Source organism: Myotis yumanensis, unplaced genomic scaffold, assembly GCF_028538775.1.
Source record: "Myotis yumanensis isolate MYYU_CA2020_CCGP unplaced genomic scaffold, mMyoYum1.0.hap1 SCAF_8, whole genome shotgun sequence".
Lineage (NCBI taxonomy): Eukaryota > Metazoa > Chordata > Mammalia > Chiroptera > Vespertilionidae > Myotis > Myotis yumanensis.
The window spans coordinates 54,712,850-54,726,017 of record NW_027223759.1 but is presented as its reverse complement, the minus strand read 5'-3'; the positions used below and the strand labels follow the sequence as shown (position 1 = coordinate 54,726,017).

The following is a 13,168-nucleotide window of genomic DNA, read 5'->3' as shown; positions in this document are numbered from 1 at the left end:
TATGTGTCCTGACTGGGAATAGAACTCGCATAGTGTATGGGAGGACACTCCAACCAACGGAACCACCTGGTCAGGGCTGAAGGCATAACATTTTATTAAATTAAAAGAAATACTCATGTGTTAGGTTAGGGAAAAGGAAACTTATAAGCTAAAGATAATGCTTGAAGGCTACTCAACAAATTGATCACTAAGATCTAGCCCAATCATTCGGCAATAAAATCTGTCAAACAAAATTAAATGCTAATTAATCTAGGTCCATACCGGAATTCACCATTGGCTCTTTCTTCTCGAAGTCCAATCCACCAATTTACACCATACTTTGACAACTATTTTTTAAAAAAAGGAAAATGTCAGCATTTATTCTACTTGTTTTCCCTTTCCATTAGTAAGATTAATGGGGTTGCTGGTAATAGCTTTCTATTCTTCAGTATTTTACCCAGTTATCTAAAGAAGAGTACACTAAGGCCTACCATCTTGAGAAAACCTGAAGCTTTATTATTCTAAGATATTTCCTCCTCATTTTGAAGGAAATTGGAATCAAATATTGAATATTCATACAACATGCAATATCTTAATTGCAGTTTCCTATGTATTTAAAAGTAAATTTTCTCTCAGAATAGGGATTTAAAAAGCAATATGGTAAAGTAAAATACAATGTCAATTCCTTTTTCTTGCTAAGAATTTAGTGGTTTATCTTCTCAGTGATTTATGAAATTTTCATTAATGAGCCTATAGAAGCTCATTGTATATGTCACTCTATTTGAAAAACAATTCAAGGTACAAAGACATCAATAGTGGAAAGATTTTGAAATTGAGGGATTAGTCTGAGTATTAGCACCCTCCCCTCTCCAATCACGTAGTGAGACATAATATAGGACAAAAGAATACTAGAGAATTTCCAGTGTTTTGACAACTAAAATATCATCCTTTATATGTTTTTTTAATCTTACACTATTATTTATCATACAGATCTCAGTACAATAAAATCCAAACACACGCATACATGTGCACATGCACACAGAAACATGTTAGAACAGGTGTAATACTAGACTTATGACCCAGGAAATTGAAACTCCCTCCTCAAATATAAAAGAAGAAGAGGCAGTAAGGATTTCTCTGAGACTTCTAAATCAACATACTTTATTGTTTTGTGTGTTGTGTGTGTAAAATGTAACTCAATTTTATATGCTAAAAACTTATTTTGAAGGCATATATTTAAATTTGCACTTCCATTTCTTCTATAAAGACTTGAGAATACACGTCAAGATATATATGTGAATTTCAAGTCATTATAAAACAGTACCTCATATCTCTCTAACATTCTAATTTATAAACAGGTATTTTTACTCCTTAAACAGCATGGCTATCTGCCATATCAGCAATTTGAGGACAATGCAAGATGGAGCGAGGATAATTTTGTATCCCTGAGGTGTTGTTTCATGGACATATGCATGCATGCTGAATTTAGATCCCATTGTCAGGCTCTGCAATGGGTTCACTGAGACTGGCTGTGAACTCGGTGGGAGACCCATGACACTTTCATTCACTCTAAAGAGGTCTCATGTGCAACAACAGTGGAAATCACGGCCTGATTGCTCACTGCCACAATTCAGGGCCTTTAAAGAGAAATTGTAGCTACTGCATCTTAAGTGACATGTTTATTACCACCTCGGTGATAGCAGGGTGAGCCTCCACATGGCACCTCATAACCTGTGATATGGAAGAGAACTTCACAGGACAAGCTAAAAATCCAACACAAAAAATGGTTGTTTTAAATGTTAGCATACGTATACAACCACAATTGAAGACATTAATATTCTTCATATAAAAGAATATAAAAATGTGATATGCTGACTTCTAATTAGCTTGGGTCCTCAAAAGAGTAAGTGTAGTCTTTTTCTATCTTAAGTTGAAATGGAAAACCACACCTTACCATTTTCCGTATATTGTGACTTTTCAAACTTAAAAATATTATACTCTTATAAGTATAAATATTGTACTGTTATAACTTTTAAATTTTTTTATTTTATTATCATTTTTAATCCTCACGTGAGGATATGTTTATTGATTTTAGAGAGAGGAAGGGAGGGCGAGAGAAACACTGATGTGAGAGAGAAACAACCTTCCTTATGCACCCTGACCGGGGATCAGTCCTGCAAACTGGGTATGTGCCCTGCCTGGGAATTGAACCTGCAACCTTTTGGTATATGGGATGACACTCCAACCAATGAACCACCCAGCTGGGGCTGTTCTGTTGTAACTTTAAAATAGCCACGTATTTCCCAGATAGTTGTTGTCCCACATTTGTGCTTTATTTTCCTCCATGCCATTTATCCATTCATCTTTTTATAGAACTCTGTGTGATTCTATTAACTTGTATTGATTACAGTCTTTTCCCCCAAACTAGACCGTAATCTCCAAAAGGGCAGGAGTTTTGGTCTATTTTAATCACTGATAGAGCCTCAGTTCCCAGTAGAATAGACTCTGAATAAATATGTGTTGAATGAACCTCATAAAAAGCAATAACACTCTACTCATTCATTATTGTTGCTAGTAATGAATAAAAGGGGTGAAATGACTGACCAACATTGTAAACCCATGTTTTCATTATTTTCTCTTTATCTCTATAACAGGGAAAAACCAATTCTCAAAAATCTATGGCTTTTTATGAAACTTAATAAATGTCTAAAGTCAAAGTTAAAAAATCCCCCAAGGACAGAAGAAGGAGCTGGCTCTAAATTTCTTATGGTTAAATGGATTCAAGTACCACTCTTATTTTGCTGAGGATGAATTCTTGCTCATGTGCAGAATGAATTGTGAGGAGATCACCGCCCAGCCAGCCACAGACAAACTCCAAGTCGGACCATTCGGAGGCATAGGTATGGAAAAGGTACTCTGCATCCTGATAAAAGAGCCAGGGTTCATCTGAAAGAAAAATAAACAATGCAAATAATGCAGAAAGTATTGACCAATATAGTGCAGCCTTAAATAAGATAGGCCATAATGAACCCCAAATTCGTAATTTGGTTACTCAGCATTGAAAAAATTGTGTGTTTAAATAAGTATATTTAAACATACATGAATAAATATATAACTTGCCCACTTTTCTTGTTCTGTCTCATATAAGAAACTTTCATTTGCATTCAAAGGTCTGGGATAGATGCATATTTCAAAATCACAGGCACTGAAAATGGAGTTAAGCTATGATATTGGTCATTAATCATATTTAATAACATTTATCAATTTGATTATTTACTGATTATTTGTTAATTTGAACAAATTAGTCCTAGATTGACTAAGAAAAGAGGCTCAACTGCTGAACTGTAATAATACAGTAATGGTATATAGTAGCACATAATTTGAAGTTCAAGAACTGCCAGGATAGTTCTTACCGTACTGGTACCAAGGGGGAATCTTGGGTTCCACATCTGTAAAGTGAAAGCAAACCACCCTGAGTAACCATTCTTCACAGACGTGCTACCTCTGACTTATTTCAGCTCTAAACACAATATTTTGTACTTTGTCTTTTGAAAGACCATTTAAAAACCAAGTACGTTGTGTTATTTGAAATATGGTTAGTTCTCATACTTGAGGAGGAGGTTCTGCTTACAGATGGAAGGATGTGAACACTTGCTGAGGGCCTACTGTGTGTCACACAGTATTCTAGGTGCTTTTACTCACTCATTTGACAAGTAATTTTGTTTGATTGTAATGTCACCATGACATTTCTTCCAGATTGTACTCGCAAAACACAATATGATATGGTCATTTATCCTCACTTCCTATTAACTAACGTAGCATACTGCACTAGTGTCATTTTTAAAAATTTCCCCTATGATTTGTTCTTTGCTAAAATAGTGCAGTTTGGTTCATCATGAAGGGTACTGGTTGTGATCCAAGATACTTGCATTTAAGATCCCTGTAACTCTTCACTTGGGAAAATGCTATATATTTTTAAAAAGCAAACATATAGTAAAGATCTTGTTACTATTTTTACCTCTTGGAATTTTGCATATCCATTCACGCTTGGAACCACAGTGCGAGGGCAGCAATGTTTTATTTGCTTTATAAACAGCACAATTTCTGGTATTATCTCCAAAATAAGTATTGTCTAAAAATGAAGAGACAACCTGCAGCAGATGAAGTTCATTATTCCTTAATGACGATTCCCCCACAAAAAGTTTCAAAAGATCATAAAAGACACCCTTGTAAAGAAACTGTGGTAGACTTCTGGGGAAGCTCTAGAAAGGTCTGGATATGATTCCAGTTAAAGGTTGTCCCCCATTTGTGAAGAACAAGTGAATCCAATTTTAGAAATTTTTCTTAAGGATGATCTTTTCTTAAAAAGAGGCATGCTACTCCTTTCTCCAGATGAGCAAAGCAGATGCATGCTTCTTTCTGAACTTGCACTATTTCCTCACTAGCAGGATTAGGCTAGCTACCATTGGATCCTGAGTAAACTTAAGAGGCTCAGGGACTTGTCAGATTTGGGTCTCACCTTTGGTGTAGATTGTTTTGTACAGACACTAAGCTTTTAGTTTCTAATCACTAAATTCTAAGTCACCACTAGCTTGAATCAGGAAACTATCCAACACTTTCCATGAATTATCACACAACAGGGGTATTCAATAAAGACCCAACACTTTCAATGATTTAATGACTATCTGGTAGAAGAGTGGATGAACCACAAGTGAAATTAGGGTGAAATTTTGGGGAAAAAGATGATGCTTTGAAATCACTTGTACTCCTCTTCAAACATGTACACAGTCATGCAACAGTTCATCTAACTTAAACATATGTGAGCTCTGACTCAGAGAACAGCATGAGGTCAAATATCCATTGTATCTAGTGGGGAGTGAGGAAGGACTCAGTGTCCTGTTTCATGGCTTTTTCTCCTTTATTCTGAACCAAATTGTCTATTTCTCTCCTATTACTAATGAGTTTGTTTTACTAAAATGAAATGGAGTGTTCCCAATCTCTATGGAGCACACATCATTAAATTTTTTTTTATTGTTGACAGTATTACAGGTGTCTTTCATTTTCTCCCTTTTTGTCCCCTTCCACACAACCCCCACCCCACCCCAGGCCTTCCCCATACTACTGTCTGAGTCCATGGGTTATGCATATATGCATATATGTTCTTTTTAATCTCTTCCTGTTCCCCAATACCCCTGCCCCCGCCCACTGAGATCTGTTATTCTGTTCCATGTTTTTAAACGCTATATTGACATTAATCACCCAACGTCAGGTTGGGGTCAGATCAATCCTGTTATGCCCCTTCTGCTTTCTGGGCCTCTGTTTCTTCATCAGCAAAATAGATGGGTGGGGCTGGGTGATCTTTAAGATCTCTTCCCGCTCTCTGGTCCTGATGCCCTTTTTAAAGAAGCAGTACATGGGTGGAAACTTTAATTTTTTAACTAGCATGCCTTTATTATTTTCTTCTCACTGTAAGCGTATAGCTTTTCCACAGATCTCTTCCTTGACACAAATTTGAATGCTCTCTCTGTTGTGGACGTGGAGTTCCTATTTCTCTATTGATCGTTACTATTTCAAAGTTTACTTAGCTACTGGTATGTTGCCAACTAGGAAACATTATAATATTGTGGCTTTGGAGGCAGGCAACCCATGTACCAGTGCTGGTTCTCCTAATCATTTCAGTCCTCACTGCATTGAATTGTTGTAAGGATGGAATGAGACCATGCAGGCAGGACTGCACTCAGCTCAGAACTTAGAAGGGAGTTATAGCTCAATGAACAGGAGCTGCAGCAAGTGCTCGCTATAGGCTATTGCTAGCCTCCCCATTTCACAGGTGCAGCGAACAACTTGATTCTGCCTGTGCCCTCGGATGGACCCCATTTCAATCTGGGATACTGCTCCTGTTTTTTTTCCCTATCTTCTTAAGAAAAATGTGAGCATTCCTCATTGGACCCGAAAAAATACGTAGAGGTAAGTTCCCTGTTTCCTTTACACAGGCGTTTTACGAGTATGAAGCTGACGAAAAGCAAGTCTTTCTCTCTCTTTCCTAATGACTCGCTTTGGCTGAGAAGGAGGTGATATTTTTAAGACTGGCATTTCTGTCCTTTCAGAGGGAGATAAAATGAAACTGGCTCTTTTCCTTGTGGCATGGATGAGGTCCTGCATTCACACACTAAGGAGCCGAGCAGGAGAGGGAGGGAGGGGTAAAGGAAGCCTGACGATGTTTCAAAGAACAGTGGCTTCTTTGCTGGGGACTCTTCACACGGTAGATGGTGTGAGGACCTTTCTGGAGATTTTGATCCTTTTCAGGATAAGCTCCTACAAAACTATCTGGCCTCACAACTAGCTGGCCGGCCAAGGTTTCCCAGGCATTCCTGAAATAACTCCTCTGGCACGAAGGTCTGGTGTAGTTTCTGGTTTGGGTCTGAGTCATGGGAAATAGGGTCATTATTTCCAGGTTCATTTGCTTGATCTATCAAGTGGCTCCAGGGCCACCTGTTTTGAATTCACTGCCTTTTCTCTGGGTCGGAAAGACTTACAGGGGTTCCATCGGACCACTCCCAAGAGCCAGCATTCAGGGGATTTCTTTTATTAAATCCGATCCAGAACTGCCTTTCCTCTGTCCTGTGAAGAGAAGAAACAGAAACTTGGCCTTCCCCATTGAATTCACCACAGTATGGAAAAGGCTCAAGTCAGTACTGATGCGGGCAGGAAGCAGCTGATCAAGTCAGATAAACATGTCAGAACATCGTCCATGTGTAAAACCTGAGGTCTGAAATGAACTGAGAGAAGAGTCAGCCTCGCTTCCCATTTCTCTTGGTCTGTGCTGTGCTCATCAGTGATGTGCAGTTGGGGGAGAAGCCAGCCCCTGTTGAGAACATGGCGTTCTCATGTTCGTTAGGAAGGGCAACACCCTTCAATCAGGCCCGGAACACATGAGAGGCAAGTTGGTAAGAGATTTTGGACTTGGCTCTACTGTACTATTTATACTACTTTGAGATGCTTTGATTTGTGGCTCTTTTGTCACACGCTCATGTGTTCTCTGAAGGTTCATGGCCATCACTCCCGTTTAATAAAAGGCACACGGCATGTTTGGGGTTTTTGTTCAGATCCCAACAGAAATGTTCCCACGGTGAATCAGCCTGAGGCATGGGGGGTTAGCTTCAGCATCACCACTGGGTTAGACATGGCGGGAAGCCCCACAGAGAACCATCTTCCTTCCTGTAAGGTGGAGGTCAAACACGTCACGCCCCAGAGGATTCAAGCAAGCAAGCAAGCAAGCAAGCAATAACGCCTGATTGTACAACGAGCCATCTCACTACGCTCGTGTTCTGAGAACAGTGTTGGAGAATTCAAGATTTATCAGTTCAAAAGTCACTACAAGTGCTGTATTTTCCTTATGCAGAGATGCTCTATGCTGGAGCACCTTTCTCAGATATTCCAGCTCCCCTGCCTGAATGACACAAAAGAAAGTAAAATGTGACTTAGAAAACCTGAGGTCACTGGGGCTGGGCGGGGGAGGGGGGGCGCACCACGGCTATGATTAGGTCTTAGGTTTAAGACAGTGGGAAAGTGAGGGGGCTGCCTTACCTTTATGCCAGTCATATTACCATATTTTCCCGTGTATAAGATGCCCCCATGTATAAGATGCCCCCCATTTTTCCAACCCAAAATTAAGAAATCAACATTTTAAACATTTTGCTGGGTTTCCTCTTAAGGCCTTCTTCTTTTTTGGCATCTTAAGGAGTTGTTCTTCCTGTTTTCTCCACTGTCTGATCATACACTCAGCGTGAGGAGGTCCAAATTGTCTTTCTGCAGCTCTATTTCCATGCTCTTGTGCATAGCTGATTACATTCAGTTTGAATTTTTCAGAGTAAGACAATCGCCTACCAGTATTTATCTTTTTATTTTTTGACATCTTTATGGGCTCAGAACACTCCAGGCCCTGTTGCATCTGAGCACTCTCCACCTCCACCTCCAATTATGGCATCAGCTGACATCAGTAACAATAAGGCTTGTGATTGGAGGAAGCCTGTTTGACAAGATACGGGCAGCTAAGTACCTGCATAGCTCCTCCTCGGCTGACTTCCCTGTATAAGATGCCCCTCGATTTTCAGTCTAACAATTTTAGAAAAAAATAGTATGGTAATCTCCTTGTTCTAGGCTGGAATTCTACGCTACCCTCCCTTATGGATAACTTTTTTTTCCTTTCCTCACTGAATTCAGCGTTCTATAGTTTTTTTGCTATATACTGGCTCCTAGAACTGGTATTTATTTTCTCTCCATCAATTTCTAAACTGGTATAATTTCTAATAATGTCATATAATAATATAAAAATAAAATAGAAACAGAAAAGCAGTGCCCGGGAAAGGGAAGTATATATGCTAACAATGAGAACTGGTTTATTTGCTGTAACTAAGCATCAGATTTGGCTGAACTCTCTGGCAGCCAGGGCAAAAGTAAAACATATATTGCATAACTTTTGTGATTAGATGTTGAAAATCAATAACTTACTAAGTGCTTGGCACTAAATTCATCTAGAAATTCCAAACGTGAGAACTTATGTAAATAGAAATGATATTTGATCTTACAGCAAACGTGGATCTTACAGTTTGCATGTGGTTGTTTCATACAGCAAAGCTCACTGTGTGTAAGTACTAGTATGCATGTGTATTTTGCAATTGACTAAAGTCATGAAGCAAAGTTGCAACTTAGAACAACAGAGACTATCACATATCCCTTGGATCTGTGGCGCCCACCCCTGGCTAACAATTCAATTCACCAGGAAGTTTCTTGAACTTTTCTTCAACCTCAGAGAATCTGATTCAGCAGCTCTGGTGTGAGACCAGAGGGCTCTGTGTTAAAAGGTGTCCCAGAGAGTGTGATAATCAGCAGGTTTGGGAATCCTGGCCTCAGGTCAGTGTTTCCTGCAGAGACTAGGAATTCTATGGGAGGTTGATAAGTGTTTTAAAAACACACACAACAGTTTTGTGGTCAGAGGAAGTGCTTCCGTCTAGAAGCCTTTACAATATTAATGTATGTGGCAAATTTCCAAGATTGTACTTTGCTTTGCAAACATATTTAACCACAAGATCTGGCTCCTCCCCTCACCAGAGTACTCCATAACACACACATTGAGGAGAGTGTCAGACTCCTACTTTTAAGGCCATTTTTAGATTTTGGAGATGAATAATTTGTTAGATATTACATATTAACCTTCCTATGGCAGCGATTTTCAATCCTTTTCATCTCCTGGTACACATAAAACTAATTACTAAAATTCTGTGGCACACCAATGTATATATATAGCCAATCTAACAAAAAATAAGTACAATTTTTGTTCATTCACACCGGACGGCTATTGTTGTGTTGGCTGTTGTCATTTTTTAATTTGACAATCTAAGGGAAAAGAGGTCAGTGACGCTGACTAGTCAGGTATTGCATATTTTAAAAATTCTTGTGGCACACCAGTGTGCCGTGGCTGAAAATCACTGTCTTATGGGATTGCCCCAAAGGAAACTTATAAGAAAGGCTAGGATGTTCCTCAAAAAACAGTTCTGGAATTTCTCTGTGACTTAGGCAAGTGTTTCTTAGACACTCCAGATTTCCAGAGCTTGGAGCAGAGTGGCTGGTGTCAACTTGTTTTCATTAAATATATGCATAGAGCCATGGAGGCCTGACCCCCGCTTAGTCCACAACATTCTTGGGGGCAGGATTTTGTCTGTCATGCCTATTAGATTCTCAAGCCTGCTGTGCATATAACAGTGCCCTTTCCATAGAAGATATGCGCAAAATGTGTGCTGAACTGACAAGAACATTCTAGAGAAAGAGGCCAAGAGCTGGGAAGACTCACTAAAAGAGAACATGGTGGCTGTCTTCAAATATTTGAAAATAGGTTAGACTTGATCTGTGTTGCTCTGGCTTACTAGAAAGTTGATCTTTGAAACCAGCCTTTTAAGGGGTGATAAATGGTGATGGAAGGAGACTTGACTTGGGGTGGTGAATGCACAGTACAATATACAGATGATGTACTGTAGATTTGTATACCTGAAACCTGTATAATTTTATTAACCAATGTCACCCCAATAAATTAAATTAAAAAAAGAGAAGGAAACCAGCCTTTAACAATGGAATGGGCTTTCTTTCTCCCAAGGAGCACTCTGAAACTGAAAGGCATCATGCAGACAGGGATGGAGTAGAAGGAATTCCCGCATGTGGGTGGAAGGTAGCTCAAGATCACTCATACTTCCTTCCAATTTAAAAGTAACTTTCTAACTCTATGGAATTCAAACATTCTGTAAATTTGCAAGATGGACGCAGATAAGTGAACACGTTTCCTCAAATGTAAAATAAGGGTTGGATTAGAATTTATTTTTTTAATCAGTGGGACTTTGATTTTTTCAAACAAAATCTTCATGGACTTTGATTATATACAAAATAACTACAAGTGGAGCTGGTTGGAGCTGCTCTGGTGAGTCAGTGAGCAAGGAACCAGGAGCTCTGCCTTCTAGGCCCCTTCCTGCTCCTCAGTCAGCACTTTGAAAATCACTGAGCTAGAAAATTTCTGAGTTTGGCAGAGAAGCTCTAAAATTCTGATTTTAGGCACAGAAAAGATTTCAAATATCAAAACAATGTCATTTTGTTCTTTGTTTTATGGAATGAGAACTTGGTGCAATATACATATAAAATTATATGTATATATTTTTCTTTCATATCCAGAAACGAATGGGGTTTAGGCTTAAAACAACTTGAGATTTTAAACTAATAGTAGGGATACTCATTCCTAAGTAGCCATTACTGGGAGACAGAACATTTGACTGTAATTTTCAAAAATTAACAAGTATTTACCGATTAAATTTTGAATGTAAAAGCTTATTCACAAAATTCTCTTCCTCGATATGGGCAAAGCTTGCAAGATGAGCTCCAAATTCTTCACAAAATGCTTCAGCTTCTCCCCATGTTCTTTTCATCAATACTTTTTCACTATGAAATACCTGTATAGTAAAAGAAAAAAGAGTTGACCCTGTCACAGAAAAGGTAAGGCTATTTGATTCTGGACATGGAAATAATAGTAATATAATTTTTGTCATTATTCTTTATTAAAGCTTGAGCCAGTAGGAAGAAATAGCATTTATTGAATTAGAATGTGTCTATTGTAAAACCATTATCTCATTTTATTCTCACAACTTTATGAGTATATAATAAACTGTTTTTATCAATAAGCTGCTTGAGGATTCTTTTTTTTCTCCTAAATTTCCTGTGACTTGTCCCTTATTAAATGTTTGTCAAGAGATGAGGAGAGTTGGACTAAGACAGATTACAAATTTCAGGTCACACAGCTACGAACAGGCAGAGCTCGGATTAGACCCAATACTCCCTGCTTCCAGAGCCCATGGATTTCTGTCCCTCCAGATTGCCTTCTGACAAATTAGAATTGGCTGAATGATCATGAATCTGGCTGACCCATGGCAAGAAATGAAAAATGAGACCCGGGACCTAGGGCAGTTCTAATTCTAGGGTCTTCGGGTCTTAGTTGTGCCTAAATTCTCTGCTGTTTCTCAACTGTCCTTTTTTTTTTTTTCAGAAGTCCTCACAGTAATAGGAAGAAGTCAGTCGAATGGAGGGTCTGCTTTTGATTTTATTTAAGATCAAGAATGAGGGATCTAAGACTCAGAGCTCTGGATCCAGTGCCTCCGCAACCTCCTCATTTTTAACTGCCCAACACTAAGCCTGAGCCTCTGGTGCCAGCCTTTGCGAGGCTCTGATCTGCTGAGACCAGAAGGAATAGGTTTCCCAGTCCTGTGGACCATAGCACAGCCTTTCCATCTTTTAAATTATATGTCAAAACTCATTTCCTTTGGGAACCTTTTCTCAAATCACTTTAAATTAATAAATCCTACCATCATGCCCATCAAACACACCAGACATTTGCTGATGTGTTAGGGTAATAGATAGTAGAAAAAGGAGTTCCAAGATCAGGAGTTTATTCCAACTCTGTCAATACATAGTTGTGATCTTGGGTAAATCACTTCATCTTGCTAGCGTCAGCTTACTCCTTTCTAAGGTTCAACTTATTGCTCTGTGAGGTCACTTCTAGGCCTATTATTACATGAAATTAATGTAGGATTATACACATGAATATTTAAATTGAGTGCATTGACAGGTATTTCATGCCACCTATAGATATGCAATATCTCTAGAGAGAGAAGCCATCTTCATTATGCTTTGCAAATGCCCACATACCAGAAAAGAGCTTTCTCCCTTGATTAAAAACATCCAATTTCAAAAATACATATTTCTGACAAGAAGATTGTAGGTGCTGATTTAAATCTAAGATCTAAAGCTGCTTTGCAAAAAGACATTTCTTCAACATTTATTTATATACACACACATACATATCAACTGTGTGTATTAATTTGTTTTATCTTTAGGTGTCTGGCAAGCTGCAAAGCTATCCTTAGCAGCAGGATGGTAGTATAGTATTCTGTAATGAGGACTTCATTCGTTTACACATGATATGGAATTACATCATTTTCATACCCAGAACAATAGTGACTGGGAACCCGATATCAATCCTTATGAGGAGGACTTCAGTGTCACCAGGGATACGTCATTCTTTTATCTTAAAAATTATTTTGGACTACAAATGAAATGATAGAGACAGTTAACAAATATTAATCAAGCGCACCCCTGTGTGCCAAACACTGTTCTGGAATAAAGAATTTGCGATACATGGACAAAACTGAAATAATGTTGGTCCAATTGAGAATGCCCATGTAACCTTGACCTCACCTTGAAGCAGCTGGCCAGGCCTGGCTCTGACTCCCAGCTTAAATAGCAGGGGTGAAAAGGCCATCTCTCTTCATGCTCAGTTTTCTCCCGGCTTTCCACTGGCTGCTTGCACAGGGACATTGCTTTAAAGTGCGTACAGTCCTTCACTTCCCAGCGGCCAGGTGGACTCCTTCCTCGCATGACAACACAGCCACCACTGTAGCCTAAGCAGAAAGCAACACTTTTAACATCATTCGACTAGAACACTTTGTGCTCAGAAGACCTCTTTAGAGTGTTGAATAATTGACATCTCAAAATGAAGTATCCAGACAAGAACAGTAAAGGTGAAAAAGAATGCTTTATTGGCATAATTATCTCATTTCTCATCCTCCCCGGAGAAAAGAATAGAAGATGGAAAAGT

At 38.8% G+C, this 13,168-nt stretch overlaps 1 protein-coding gene across 2 annotated transcripts in view; it reads right to left on the bottom strand.

Moving 5' to 3' along the window:
- Nucleotides 1-13,168, bottom strand: part of PLA2R1 (phospholipase A2 receptor 1) — a 104,892-nt gene that overhangs the window by 22,595 nt on the left and 69,129 nt on the right. For both annotated transcript variants that reach the window (XM_070422895.1, XM_070422896.1), the window contains exons 12-18: nt 12,769-12,971; nt 10,825-10,970; nt 6,516-6,600; nt 3,998-4,130; nt 3,393-3,428; nt 2,768-2,925; nt 262-326 (exon numbers count right to left, since the gene is read on the bottom strand). In XM_070422895.1, coding sequence (XP_070278996.1) covers nt 262-326; nt 2,768-2,925; nt 3,393-3,428; nt 3,998-4,130; nt 6,516-6,600; nt 10,825-10,970; nt 12,769-12,971 — 826 coding nt within the window. The remainder of the gene's footprint in view (nt 1-261; nt 327-2,767; nt 2,926-3,392; nt 3,429-3,997; nt 4,131-6,515; nt 6,601-10,824; nt 10,971-12,768; nt 12,972-13,168) is intronic.